We start from the raw sequence: 15,023 nt of genomic DNA, 5'->3' as shown, positions 1-15,023 counted from the left end.
TATATATATTTATTTTAAATATTTTTTATCTATATATACACATATAGGTAGACAAGTATGTTGCAACAGCTAAGTTAGAGTGGTTTGTGGCATATCCTAGAGTAAAAGCACTTCAGTGTTATTGTCTTTCTTTAGGAAGAAGCTGAATCCTGCTCAGGGAAACAAGCACACAGGCAGAAGCTTCTCTACTGAATTACCCTCCTGTAACCCATCCAGCACCTTGTGCAAAGCATCTATGCAGAAAGATGTACTTCTCATCTTTTACCTTCCCAACCTCACACCTTTGGATCCAAACTGTATCCTTTCTCCAAATCCATAGCTTAAAACCACGCAGAACTAGAGCAATAATTGCCCCTCTGGATATACAAGTAAAAGCCCAGATCTGTGTGGGAGTCTATTCATGCCCCAGACCTTTACACACACCTCCATACCCCACACGTAACAGGAGCATGGCAGAGGAACAAAAGCAAACTGTGGGGAGGAGGAGAAAGGACTCCCCAGGGCCCTTCCAGCATCCACGCACATGGTGACCTCACCCAGGTTTTAATCACGATGATCTTGAGGAACCACAGAAAAGAAAGAACAAACTCCCAAGCGGAAAGAAAATGATAGGCCAAAAAAACAAAGCTAAACAAAGGAGAGCATGAAGAAATGTCAATTCTTAAACCTGGGCATGAATAATCACTACTTTCCAAATTCTGGTGACTCAGTACTGCTGTAGGATTAAGTGGAAAAATAGTTCCTGAAGCCTATAGGAGAAGTAATTACAGCCTACATCTCTGTGCAGCTTTTGACAAGACGTGGCCGGGCACATTAAGTGCACAGCACAGAGTCAGTCAGATGCTAAAAGGGTGCCAAGCTTAAGCAAAATCTGCATCTTGCAAATTGAGCTTTGCTGACTTCACTTATGCCAATAACGAGGTAAATAACAGGAGTGGGGTGAAACCATAAGTGTTAGAAGAGTCAACAATATCCCAAGGGAAACGGAGACTGAAATAATATTTGTCCCAAATTCAATTTTTAAAATTAAATAATAAAATGTTCTTCAGACAAGCCCATGAATACAAATCTACAAGTACAAAGGGATAAATGACCTACATTTGGCAGGCCTTCAAAGCAGGTAGGACTTTTTCATTGACAAAACGTCATCTTCACACACTTCCTCCCCCAAAAAGCTCCAAACATCTCCACAGATGAGAGGGGGCTTCTGAGAACAGGCCAGTTCCTATTAGCCTTGTGGTGCTGGAAGTCCCAGTAAAGAGCACCCAGACACACTCTACCTGTGCAGGAAGGCTGAGCAGAGTGTCTGGAGCCCTGTGGAATTCACTGTGCCCAGAGGAGGCTCAGCCACACACACCCTGAGATCAATGCAGAACTAGCTTGGAGGGACCGATCCGTTACCATCATCTGTCTTTGTAGTGTGCATGTGACACAGGCAACAAAAATAAAAGCTGTGTGGGCTTCCACACCCACCAGCAAGCTGCCAGCCCTGCATACTAACAGCCTCCACTGCCTCTGCTCTGGTACCAGCCCAGGCACCATGAGAGAGGAGTCTGGTGTGCCCAAAATCCCCCCACGACTGAATGGGATCCAACTGGGCATCATCAAGTTCCTTCCACGTGTCAGGGGACAGACACAGCTCTGGTGTTGTGGAGCATGAAGGAACCTGGAGACACCACAAGCAAACCAAGGCAGGGGTTGGTGCAGACTAGGAACAGGCAACAAGTTGCCCCTTCCTCCAAGCACAGACACAGGGCAAATGCAGCCTTTGAGGCACAGCTACAGGCAGCTGAATGGTGGTGAGTCAATGAAGACATAGAATCATAGAATCATAGCATCAACCTGGCTGGAAGAGACCTCAAAGATCATCAAGTCCAACCCTACCGTGGTTACTAGACACAGCACTAAGTGCCACATCCAGTCTCAGCTTGAAAACCTCCAGGGATGGTGAATCCACCACCTCCCTGGGCAGCACATCCCAATGCCTGATCACTCTCTCTGTAAAAAATCTCTTCCTAATACCACATCCACATCTCACTCCACATACTTTAACAAAAAAACCCACACCTGAGAGCCTACAAACCCCAACTCCTAGGATGCCTTTTGTAAGTCAGGTTTGAGTGTTACCTGATACCCTTAGTTACAGAGTAATTAATTCCTAGCACTAGCATCATCTCATACAGAAGAGCTGTGCTGACAAAGGGCTGCCTTGCATGAGGCACCACACAAACCCTGTCCCTGCACCACTGTGCTTGGGCAGACACAAGGGACAAGGCAGGAGAGAGCAAAGGCATGTAAAAGAGGCAGGGTGGCCCTGACCAGACCCTCTTTAGGGGACAGACTTTGCAGACACCCATCCCTCATGAAGGCAAACCTTTCCTACATCAGGCTCAACACCCAACAGTGCTTTCTCTGTTCCCCTCTGCTCATGAAGGCAGGCAGACAGCAGAGCTCTACTGTGTCACAAGATAAACTATGCTCAAAACTGCAGTAGCTCATGCTGTCTTGTTTACTCAGCCCAGCAGCCTGCCCTGCCTCCCACACACTGCACTCCAGAGAGGCTTCCCAGAGCACAGGGACAGCTTTGGCTGCTTCCTAAGGCTGAGATGTGCTGAAGGAGAACACAAGTGCATTGGACAACAAAATCACAGTCTCTCACACATGGGGTGAGTGCTTTGAAGCAGCTCATGAGACCTGTAAGGGAAGTTTCTGCTTCCTCCTTCAGCACTTCCAAAATTCCCCCAGGTATATCACAGGAGCAGTCCTAGCAGCATCACTGAAGTATCTGCTACCTTTTGTGAAATGATTGTGTTTTCTTCTAAATGGACAGAAATTATTGTCCCAAATCATCCCCACAGAATGGTGCCAGCAAAATGGACACCATCCAAAACACTCCAGAAAACCATAACGGGACACTCAGTAATCAGCTAACCTCTGCCATGTGGCTGCCTCTCCTTCAGCAGGGAAAGATACAAACGAAAGATGTGCCCACCCATTTTCAGACTTCCCAAGGCTGTTTCAAAGAGGAATGCCTAACCAGAGGACAGCAGATGGTTTTGGAAAGACCTCAAGGTCATCGTAAGGTCAGTCATGACTCCAAAGTCAAGCCCAACTAACAGGGACAGAGCCTGCAGAGCAAGCAGCAGGCAAAGGTGGATGAGCTGCAGGTCTGTTTGGTTCCCACTGTTCACAGTTTCACACTCATCACTCACTCCAGCGTGGCTGCTGGCACTGCTGGGGGTCCCCTCCAGCTCCTCACACCCCCAGAAAGCTGCTCCCCCAGTGGGGGCTCAGTGTGCACAAGCAGCTCCTGCAAACACCCCACAATGCTGCTGTGCCTGAGCCACTGGCTACACCACTGATGAGCAAAGCAAAAACACCAAGTCACAGCAACCAACTCATGTTGAAACCATGATTTTAAACTGTCCCTTCCAGGGGGTGACCACACACACACAGCTGGAAGGTGACAACACTCTCTGTCTTTGCAATAGAGAGGTGCAGACCTTTGGAATTTGGGGCTCACTAGACTGAAAGCAAAGGGAGAATTGGTCTTTGCCTGACCCTGTGCCCCCGGGGACGTGTCAGAGGGAGGGCACTGGTGGCTGTCACCCAGCCCAGGGGAGCTGCAGAGCCAGCCACATGACAGAGGTTAGCTGATTACTGTTTAACTCACAGCGTGAGGGATTACACGGCCCAGAGAATTCCTGCATGGAAACATGAGCAGCCCTGCACCACCACCTTCCCGCTCAGATGACCTCTAAGGATCAGAGTTTTTTTCCAAGAGTTTTTCTTTATTAAACTCCTCATCAGCATCACAAGCTCTTGCAAGTTCTGCTCGAGGTGCCCTCACAAGCAGTTGCTTCTGAGTAGCATTTGCTCCTTTGCCTCACCACCACAGCCAATATCCACTTCAGGGGGCACTGCCAGTGCCCCAGAACACACAAATACTCTCCACCTTAGCTCCACACCACAGCAAACATCACATCTCACATTCAACCACCTGTTTACACCTGAGGTTTTCGCCCTACCACCACTGCAGAAGGGAAAAAACCTTCAGAAATGACAAGCTCTTTCCTGAGAAATGCTGTGTTCTGCTTCCAGTAAAGCAAATTAAACGAGGTCTAATCTCAAGGCTTTTAAAAGGAAGAAGCAAGTCCTAAACCACAGGCAAATGAACATGAAACAGGGGCAAACCCCCTGAACTTCATTTATGTTGAAGCTCAGGGACACTAACAACCACTCCTTGGGGCATACAATAATTTTCTTTGTATTTGCTTAAGTCAGTTCCTATCCTGGAAAGGAGGGCAATGAAAAGGAAGGAAGCTAAGGAGTTCCTAACCAGACTAATTTAACTAGAAAAAAGCTGGTCTCTCCCCTGCCTCAGGATTGACATGGCTTTCTTCAGCTTATTTTGCTGTCCCACCTGGGCACAGCCTCTGAAGGGCACCTGCTATAGGGATCAGAGCAAGAATTTTGTCCTCTTCTTCCCTTCTGACATTACCAAAACATACCAGACTGCAGCAACACACCCTGCCAAAAAGCAGTGCTGCTGAAACACACTGGGATCGAGAGAACAACGGTGTTATTTCAGGCAGCAGAAAAAAAGTGCCATGGGAGATTAAACATCTGTGACTGCCAAATCAGCTTCGGCAGGGCTGAGCCTTGAAACTACAACTCCTGTGCCAGCAACTTCTTTGATGTGCACCATGAACATTTAGGGCACTGCACACGTGCTTGATGTTAATAACGTTTTCATGACCCAAGGTCTTGTTAGGGGGAATAAAAATAACCCAAAAAGCAGTGAGCCAAACCCCACAGACACCTTACTGTGACTCACATGCTACCCACTCACCCCACAGCCATGCAACCATCCCACAGCCATACATCATGCCTCAAGGAATTAGTCAAGGATGACCAGCACCATCCATCAAAGCAGAGCAAACTGCAAACCTAACTGTACCACTTCTCTCTCAAGGAAACCCTCTCCTCGCAGGCCATGCCTGCTGCTTGTGTGGCAGCTCCTGATGGAGACACAACCAGAGGCCTCGGGATTGCAACAGCCTGTTTGACCCAAGTACAGTGTCTGGGGTGAAGAAAGAGTACCTGTAAACATGGCACAAAAATAAGGGCTGCAGGCTGCAAGGACCACGCGGTGGGCTTCCATCTCCACAGTTTCGGCCACAATCACCACATCACAGAGGAGCCTCTTGCTGGAAAAACACCAGAAAAGACAAAGATCATTTCAGAATTCCTGGCCAGGCAAAAAAGCTACATCAGTACAGCCTGAAAAAGTATGTGGAAGACCCACCATTATAGACACGGCACCAGAGCTTCTGCCAAATCCCAGTGGAAGGTCCTCTAATCCTTCAGCTACCAGTTCCTATCACTGTTTGCCTACAAAGCAAAGCCTGAATCCTCCTGATGCTGCAGCCCTGCCTGTGGTTCTGCTTTTCCCAGGGGAAAAAAAAATGGAAGCCAAACTAGTCATACACACTGCCCAAAGGACAAGGGGGAAGAAGCTCCTTCCATTTCTCGAACAAGTAGGGCTTAGAGAAGGTACAGGAGAGCTTAAGAGTTTGGACACTACCTGGAGCCAGGCTCCAGTAAGGAATAGTCATGCAATGGAACACCAGCAGCATTTTGATCTTTCCACAGGGGAAAGCTAGAGTGGAAAATGAAGAGATTTCTCTATTTCCTTCCATGCCCAGCCCTAAAGAATGTGACCACCAAACCATCTCCTGGCACTGATCAGCACAGAGGCTGCCTCAGCCATCTGCCAGAGAGATGTCAATCACTGGAGTTTATCCATGAGCCTGAGGACTTCGTTTACCACATGAATTAGTCTGGGATTAAAAGTCACTGGGATAAAGAACAGGGTTCCAGACAGAAACCAAAAAAACCACTTCTAAGCTCCCCCACTGACTCATTGTAGAGCTTTGGAAAAGTCACTTCATTAACAAGTGACCTTTTCTACTCGCCCCACGCATGTCCTTTGAGGATTCATTAGTTAATGTTTGCACAGAGCTTCGTGGATGCCGACAGTGAGAAGTGTTCAGCCTCCCAATAAGTTGGTTTAAGATGCTTAAGCATACAAATGCAAACTAAGGGTGTTCTTTTCAAATGCCAAGCCTGAAAAAGGATCAGTGTCTGTAAATCTAGATGTTGCCTTCTCTTCAGAAATGCTTATCACCACGCTGCACTTGGTCTTAAGGAAACTGCATTATCAAATAAAAATACACAGAGCTTCTACTAGATTAATTATGTCTCCTCTTCTCCATATATTGAAACACATGGACAAAACAGCAGTGAAACCAAGGGTTATAGTTGGAAAACAGGAAGAATGCAGGAACTGGTAGCCTGTACTCTACATTTACTCCAGTTTGGAACGGGGTAAGGAGCTCTTTAGGAGCCTCTTAATGGAACCTTCCTCATTTTCTTCAGCTTATGTAAAAGGTAATCTCTTCAGTTCCTCTGAACTGCAACCATCTGAAGTACCACTCAGAATTAATTTCTCTATGCTTAAAAGCTAAAAGCCTAAGTGGCACCTAGGGACATGGTTTAGTGGTGAACGTGGCAATGCTGGGTTAACAGTTGGACTCAGTCTTAGAGGTCTTTTCCAAACTAAATGCTGGTATGATTCTATATCATAAACAGTCAGTCTTAGAGGTCTTTTCCAAACTAAGTGCTGGTATGATTCTATATCATAAACATATTAAAGGCTTAGCAAGATTTTCCTAGACTCTCTGTATGAGATTTCTGGATGTATATGAAGGGAGGCACCATTATTCAAGGTAGCTATTAACACTGATTGTTGACAGTTTAACAGATCACAAGCTCAATGCATGTACAATAGATGTGAGACCTGTATATTCCAAAACAGCAGCAGGAGCTGACAAAAAAAGGACTACCCAGAAGATGAAAACATCAAACAGGTGCTTAAGGGCAGTTTTCAGTCTTCTGTGTTTTATTGGTTCAGTATTGCACAAGACCTAGCTAACCACAGGCACTAAGAAACATTGTCCATCTCATTATTCCCACTATGCTTCAATTAACAAAGGAATAAGAGTAGCACAATAGATTTCTGAATATAGCTGCAAACCTTTATTTTCAGATCCTTTGCTTTCAGTACAAAGAAAGGACCAGAGGGATGCCAGTTCAAAGTGAAAAAAAAAAAATTACAACATACTCCACTTTATGTAATTGTTACAAGGGAAGGATATTTCTATTTTCTGTTCCTATGCAACTGAGAACCACTGTCAGATAATCTGCAGAAGGAAACATTTTCGATCTTTCTCCACACCAGAGAACATGTATATTAGGAAACTACTTAATCCATGGAAGAGAGGTAGGTATTCTCTTTTGAGTAATTTGAACACAGCCCCTTTGGAGCACTTTGAACGCGCAGGGAGAGTAAACCACCTCAGGAATAAAGGAGCACACACATTCATGTGTACCACACACACACTTTCCATAGGAATTCTTTTAAAAATATAGTTTCTAAGCCTATTTGAATGGTAAGGAACTCAAATGAACCAGTCAGAGAAACACTTGCTGAACTTAATGTGCTGCATGGGATAACAGCAACCAAGAAACAACTTGGCTTGAACCACTGCCACCACACTGCTGATGTGATGACAGCAGCTCCTGAAGACTGTGCTCACAGATAGTTTTTCAGCCTCCATTCTCCCTGTGCCCACACAACTGTGTAAAAAGACCAAGGTGTTCTCTTTTAACCAGTATCAGGGTTTTCAATTTGCAGGCAGAGAGCTGACATTCTTCCTGAGTACTTGCTTTTTTCCTTATTTTGGAGTGCTAAACCCAGACTGAGTGATGCTGCTAGGTAAAGAGAGTAAGAACATACATAATCTTTGGTCTGTAATTATGCGTAGGTGTCTTAATGTCTATAATGTTCTATTATTGGATTTCAGACCCATTATCTCAGTTAAGAACACAGTTTACAGCTGAATTTGCTGTAAGGAATGGAAAAGACTAAATGAATTATATCTACAAATGAAGGCTATTGCTCAGATAATGGTTTTGGCCATAGCTGGCAAGACAGAGAGGTCTAAGAACAGGGAGAACAACCCATCACAAAAGGCCTGTATTTTAACTTGCTACTTGCTGATTAATTCTCAACCATTAGCTATAACAAAGATGGCACAGACCATTTTCTCCACCTCCCAATCAGCACAATTCTGTTCAAGCAGAGAGCATGCCTTGTGGTTTAAGTCATGAAGTCAAAACTGTACCTCCGTAATTCATTCATGACCTTGAATGCCTTTCTCATGTGAGAGGGATTGACCGTCACTGTGCGCTCATCCTTTTCATCTTCAGCTGCCTCAGAGGACCGGGAACTCTGCTTAATGCTAAAAACAGAGACAAAATTTAAAAAAAAAGAGTAGAAAGTTTGATTCAATGGCACTTTTATAAACCAGCATCCTAAAACTGCAGCACAGGGTATTAAGCACGACCTTCTCACATGTTTGTTAGTCAGCTCAGGTTCACCACATGAAGAGCACCATAAAATGCAGCTACTTGTCCACGGATGTTGAAAGCCAACTCAGCCTACGTTTCAGTCAGCAGAGAAGAAAAGAAAAAAGTGCCAAACTCTTGAGGACAAAGCCCAGTCTTACAGGCTTCAGGCCAGGAAAGGAGTATAAGCTGAAATTCAAGCCAGAACATAATTGCCTTACTGAATAGAAATAGACTTCAGCACTAGGAACTACAAGAGTACCATGGACTCTTTAACATCCATACAGAGAAAGAGAAGTTTAGCCTTCCCAACTGAAAAAGGCAAGCACACAATACATAACTTGTATCTTCTACAGAGACAAGTAGAAAAGGACTTCTAAACCTCCCTGCACAGCTTCCAAAGCATTAGCTTTACAGAGGCCACATCCCATTTCCATTTTAGAAACAGGTCTGTTTATCACTACTGAAATGTATAGAACGAATTATTAAACCTTCCTACCAGAACCACCAGCTATGTAGGCAATGTCAACCCAGAAGCACCCAGCTCTGTGCTGTTTAACCAGGCCAACAGGTGCCTAAGGCACATACGTGTCCTCATTACTTTGTTGGGAGCACTGGCTCTTACACAGAATTGACAACAGGTCAATATCTCTACCTCCCTGATCTGAAAGGGTGTGAAATCACTCACAGATAAAAGTTTCCACCTATGAAAGAAGCAGCACTTTGAGGCAGGCTCTGCTCACACCCACAGCTCACCCCTCAAACCCCTCAGCAGGCAAAGGAGGGTTGTCCAAGACAACTCCAAGCAAATGGCAGATACTGAGAGGCAACTCCATCACCACCATGTACCAGACTAGAGATCTTCTCAGAGCTTTCCTTCCAAATGATTGCCTCCCTCAGCTTCAGCTTTGTTCCCTCCTCCCTGCCACCTTTCTTAGATAGGTTTGTATCACAATTTAAAAAAAGCTGGATCAGGTTAAACCAACAGTCTGGGCAGCCCAGCATCCTGACTCTACTGATAACCAGAATGTTTGAAGAAGGGTGTACAGCCAGGAAAGTGTAGAAGCATCCTTCCCCAGAAGAGCACATCTATCTCTATTCACATGTGTACTCAACACACTATGACTTTTCCTCTGAAAAACAGTTATTTGCTATTTACACCACCCTGACAGCACGAGGCCCTTGATGAACATTATATCCTCCTTATTGCCTGCTCCTGACCACTGCCATGTCCCTTGAGAACACAAAAAGCTCTCTGCCCTCCCAACTGCCTTTGGTGGGCTGCACTGTCCTTCCTGAAGGGAGAGACTGAACAGCAGCCAAGCTGCACACAGCTCTGATACACGCCTGCATACTGAGCAGCCTCCAGCTTTGTGCCTGAGACACAAAGGTTAATGCCAAAAACCAGCCAAGTCCAATTCTTTCACTTTGCTGAGCAAGTGAAATATTTTCAGTCATAAGTGAAGCCGCAAGGCTGAGCACAACATCACTCAGCACATGTCCCAGCGAGGGAGACAACTTCCCAGACTCCGTTACAGTCGTCATCCAATTAGCTTAGTATGGCTGGATTAAAAGGAAAAAAATCAGAGAGAATAGCTCATGTTAAATGTTCTGTATTCAAGGGACTGGTACCAGGCAACGGCACAAACAGCTTTTCTACCCCTGAAGAAAGCTCAACTCATTCCATGCCACACGTATTGCCAGAGGTGTTCATGGGCATGGAGCAGCACTGGCACTCTGTAATTCCCAAAGTCTGCACATTCCAGGGAAAAAGCCTGTCCTTGCTCCAGGGACAGGGCCAAATTCAGCTAAGCCTCAGTGTTGTATCTATCCAAAGCCCTGGTTGAAATCTTAGGCCAAGGGACAGCATAAACCCTTACTTTTCAAACAGCTAAACCTACCCCTGCAGCAGGACAGAGCTGACAGAAAAAAAGTGGCTCTGGAAGTGCAAGTGACCTCACTGAGCTTTCAGACTCAAGAGGTGAAACACGTACAGGAAGCAAGCAAAGTAAACAAAACAAAAAAAGAAAAGCAAAAACAAAAAAAGAAAGTGAAACTGAAAGGTAGCGTCAAGGACAGCCATACCCATCACTCCAGGGCAGGCCAACTGGATCACCACAGGACACTGCTCCAGGCATCACATCAGAGACACCTCACAGATCCAAAATCAAGCAATGCACACAAAAATCGTGGGGGTTCCTTCATCAGAACAAGCACACTATTGAGATTTATTTATTAGCACTCCAGTGCCACAGATTCACAACATTCAAACTTTTCTGCTGGCAAAAGATACAGTTCACAGGACACAGCAAGTTTCATTGAACACCAAAGTAAATGTCAGATCAAGAAGCCCTCATAAAGCCTCAGCTCCACCAACATTTGTCTGTATATTTTAAAAGCAAAAAAAAACTTGCCTCAGAATTTTGGAAAAAGATCAATCAGTTCCTCCTAAAAAGTAGGAAAGGTAATTTTTTTAAAAGCATCCTAAGAGACATCCTCAGCTTTATTAACATGGGTGGATTTCAGGATTTGCCAGGGGCTTACCATAAGAAAGTACAGCAGACTGTCTGCTTAAAAACTTGTTTCAAAAAAGATCAAGATATGCTATTGCAAGTTTTTTTCCAAATGACTCATATGAAAAAAACCACATTTTAAAAATTAATGGCCAAGAGCCTTTAACTCATCTTTGAGACTGACTCAGCTTCCATAGAACTGTGTTCCAGTAATGGAGAGAGGATGATTTTATCTGGGAGAGATTTTACACCTCCATGCACACACTCTCAGTGATCACTGACACATTTCCAACGTAAAAATTCAAGAACCTGAATGCTCCAAGCAAATGTCACCTGCCACAAGGCAAACATTGCTCCTGAGAAGACCAAAACAGTATATTGCACAGCCCTTTGCTGAGGTTTCTTCCCCTGCAAGGCTAAGAATTATTACACTGCTGTTATTTTTAATGGATCAAAGCAAAGGAGGAACAGGGTCATCTCATCAAAGGTACCAGCTAAGACCACCAGGACGTGCTGGAGCCCCTGAACCCTGACCACAGGGACTTGCTCCCCCAGCACCTTCAGTTTGCCAAGCTGATGTCCTACTACACCACCAGGACTCGTGAGCCAGCTGCCAGGAGCAATTTGTTCTATTCCTGGGCTATCCGAGGCCATGCACTGAGTGAATGGACAAATTATTTCATTTCCCTTGGCCAGATGAACATCCTCTTTAGGGACACAGCAGGATTCTCCTAAAATAAGCAAGCAGGCTGTGAGTCTCAGACAGTGCCAACCCTACTGTCAACGCCTGCATGGGCTTTCAACAGTGTCCCCAAGTAGGACGAATGAACCCTGACCTGAGGGTCCCCAATTCAGTTCATCACAACCCCATTAACACCATGCTCCTTCTCTCCACAACCCCCTAGCAGTGCTGGAGGCTCCCCAGGACTCAGAGCCCAGCTCCTGCCTCAGTGTGGCTGCAAACCAACCAAGAGAAAGGTATTTTAAAAACCTATAACCCGTCGTTCTGCTGCCTGCATGTATCAACTATAAAGTTGGGTTGCCTTAGTTACCAGCAGTAATTACAGATGTCTTTGTAGATTATGTGAAAGAATAAAAGCCTTCCTTAGAGATAAACTGTCCCCTGGCAAGATTATTGCCGTGCAGAGAGCTGGTAAACCCCAGGAACAAAAATCCCAGCTCTGCCAAATCCAATTCTAACACTGGCTTTATGGGAGCCAGGAGTTCACCCTGAAGGAAGGGCAGATCTCAAACACACTCTCCTTCAGAGCAGAGAAGGACGAGCTTCTGCTCATGTTCCTGGGAGAACAACTGCCAGGCTCAGCTCCCAACCCTACGTGGACAAACCAGAGGTTCCTCTCCACCAGGTTCTCACTCCAGACATGTCCAGCTCAGCCTCATTCCACTGTGCATCACTGGAGCAAGTCCCTGGGAGCTCCTCTCATCTCCTGCCTAAGCACCACAGGCTGAGCTCTGCTCTCCTGGTTGTCTCCCAACACCACAGAGGTTCAGCACAGCAAGTTTGGTCAAAGACTCAACAGGGCTCAGTGACCTGTCCTCCCTCAGCATGGGCAATCCAGCACCTCCACAGGGGCTTTGTATCCTTATATTAACTTAAAAATGACTGCTAACCACAAATTTTCAAACCTATGAGGCTTTTCTTTTGTGGGAAATGTTACAACTGTCACCCTAAAATGTTAATCTCCAGTTTGTGAGAGGTGTGACATCACTCTGATCTAAAAATCTGACAGATACCCAATAGTCAGTAGTGTTCAAAACTTAACTGCCTCTACTAAGACAAATGGAGACCAAAATATTAATTTCATCTTAGCAAAATGAAAAATCATAACTGGCCTAATTCTCTGTTTAGGATCAATGGCCAAAATCATAGCACAAATGCATTATGCCCAATAGTTTTATTCCTCATGTCAGGCAGACACAGTAAGAAAAAGATGTCAGGGTGATAGTTATAAAAAAAAAATTCAATTTCTGTGTCTTTGGGTATACATAAAGACAGTAAAAAAATGTGACTGAAGGAATCCACATATTGAGCTGTATTTTGAGAGGATTTCAGAGAAATGCATTATCATTAAAACGGATGGAGGCAGCATAATAGGAAGGATTATTTTTCTTTTAATAGCAATATTATTTTCCTATTTCGTTGATTTTTTCAGTGCCTACATCAACATGGAGACATTAGCTTAGAAAAACCACACAATTGGTATACAGTAGATCCCCAAAAGGATATTCATATCAAAGGAGACCTCAGGGGAAAAACAGACTTCAGGAACTACTGAGAAGAAAAGTCTTTGCAGACAGTAATGGAAAGAGCACAAAATAACTCAGATATGACAGTACCATTTGCTTTCAAAGGCAAATGTTGTACTTCTCAAACAAATACCACAAACAGACTACCCCCACTCAAATATAAAATTACAGGTGTTTTAATACTTTAACAAAAAAAAAATTAATATCTCAGGGGGGTTTTCTTATTTGGACTCAAACATATCTTGTAAATTCAGAACCAGAGTACCCGATCATAAGCCTTATGTAATTTCTCTATAAAATGAAAGTCCCTATCAGCACAGTAAAAGACAATCACGATTCTGAAAGGTTTTATTGCTAAATGTGAATGTTTCAAGTTAAATCCCCTTTGCCCCCAGCTGCTTCTGCTTGTGTGCAATGACATGGGCACATGATACCACTGAACCATTGGATGTACAAGTTATCAGGATATTTGAGTCCAGGCAGGCTTGGGATCAGAGTCAGAGAGATGTACAAGTTATCAGGATATTTGAGTTCAGGCAGGCTTGGGACCAGAGTCAGAGGTGATGTGAGCACCAACAATGTGTTCCTCACTGACTGCAAAAGATAGAAAATGCAGTCATTTTCAAAACCAGGGAGAATTCTGTCATTCTGAAAGTCACCGAGTGCAAAATTTGAGGACTAATCTCCATGACACAGATCTGAGTTGAAATGAGGGGCAAAAGCACAGGAACACGAACACAGTGCTTGCCCACCAAGGTCATTTTTGAACACCTCCTCCCAGGACCTGCTCTGAGCAGGCAAAGCAGCCTCAGTCCCACACGATGTGCCCTTTTGAACCACAAAGCAGGTGAGTATTTCCAGCCTTCCTTGCCAAGAGTCAAATGGCACATCAATACTGCCTGCAACCAGTTCTGTGCTACCTTCCTCTTCCCGAAAACTAGAAATGCAAGCAGCAATTTGGGTAATCATTCCTCACTTCCAGAGGCAGAGAACATGCAGATGGGGACAGTCCCTCATGCCCTAAAAACAGATGGTCTGGAAAAACAGGATAAGGCAAAAAGAGTCCAGGTACTTTCCTAGGGACTTGTTTTCACTGCTATATCCCCAGGAAAAGGCCTCCAAGTCTCAAAATGAGACCATTGCTGGTAACCATCAAAAAAAAAAAAGGTAATAAGCAACAGTGCCAAGGATGATCCCAGCCTGGGGTATCAAAACAACTCTGCTCCGCTTCCCCAAACACTAGGCTCATTTATATAAATAAAGAAAAAAAAAAGAAGGAAATCCCATTCCATGAGCTGACGTTGAGCACGACAAACTAAGATTTCAAAGCACATGAAATTAATTAATAGCTGGATTAATATCCAGAGGTGGCTGTTCATGCCCTTACGAGAAGCAGAAGAACTACAACGTAATTTAGAGAGAAATGTGACAGGATGAAAGTTTTGTTTTGCACAATAAATACAAAAACAATTGCAGTCCTTGAGTCACAGGAGGGTACAAAACTGCCCTTTGGAGCTTGGAAAACAACTCCCACAGGCTGCTGTCAATGTGTTCCCTCAACAGACGGAAGACTTCCAGAAATTGGGGGATGACTCCAGCTTAATTTTCCAATCTATCATATTTAAACAAAACTTCTATCGAGCCCTGACAATTAGTCCTACCAGCAGGTCAAAGCCCCCTCTCTGTTCCCCCACCCCCTGCAAGGTCACCAGCACAAAAGGAAGCATTCAGCATATCCTGTTTTTTTAAAAAAAAGAATGTTACAGAAAA

The 15,023-nt window shown here is 44.6% G+C and overlaps 1 protein-coding gene across 1 annotated transcript in view; it reads right to left on the bottom strand.

The window, feature by feature from the left end:
• KLHL3 (kelch-like family member 3) overlaps nt 1-8,362 on the bottom strand; it is a 37,007-nt gene extending 28,645 nt beyond the window's left edge. The window contains exons 1-2 of the mRNA XM_009082881.1: nt 8,250-8,362; nt 5,104-5,210 (exon numbers count right to left, since the gene is read on the bottom strand). Coding sequence (XP_009081129.1) covers nt 5,104-5,210; nt 8,250-8,287 — 145 coding nt within the window. The 5' untranslated portion in view covers nt 8,288-8,362. The remainder of the gene's footprint in view (nt 1-5,103; nt 5,211-8,249) is intronic.
• Nucleotides 8,363-15,023: the final 6,661 nt, after the last annotated feature.

The sequence above is a fragment of the Acanthisitta chloris genome, unplaced genomic scaffold, assembly GCF_000695815.1.
Source record: "Acanthisitta chloris isolate BGI_N310 unplaced genomic scaffold, ASM69581v1 scaffold3839, whole genome shotgun sequence".
NCBI classification, from domain to species: domain Eukaryota; kingdom Metazoa; phylum Chordata; class Aves; order Passeriformes; family Acanthisittidae; genus Acanthisitta; species Acanthisitta chloris.
Note: the sequence above shows the minus strand (reverse complement) of the source record. Positions and strands in the feature narration are given on the sequence as shown.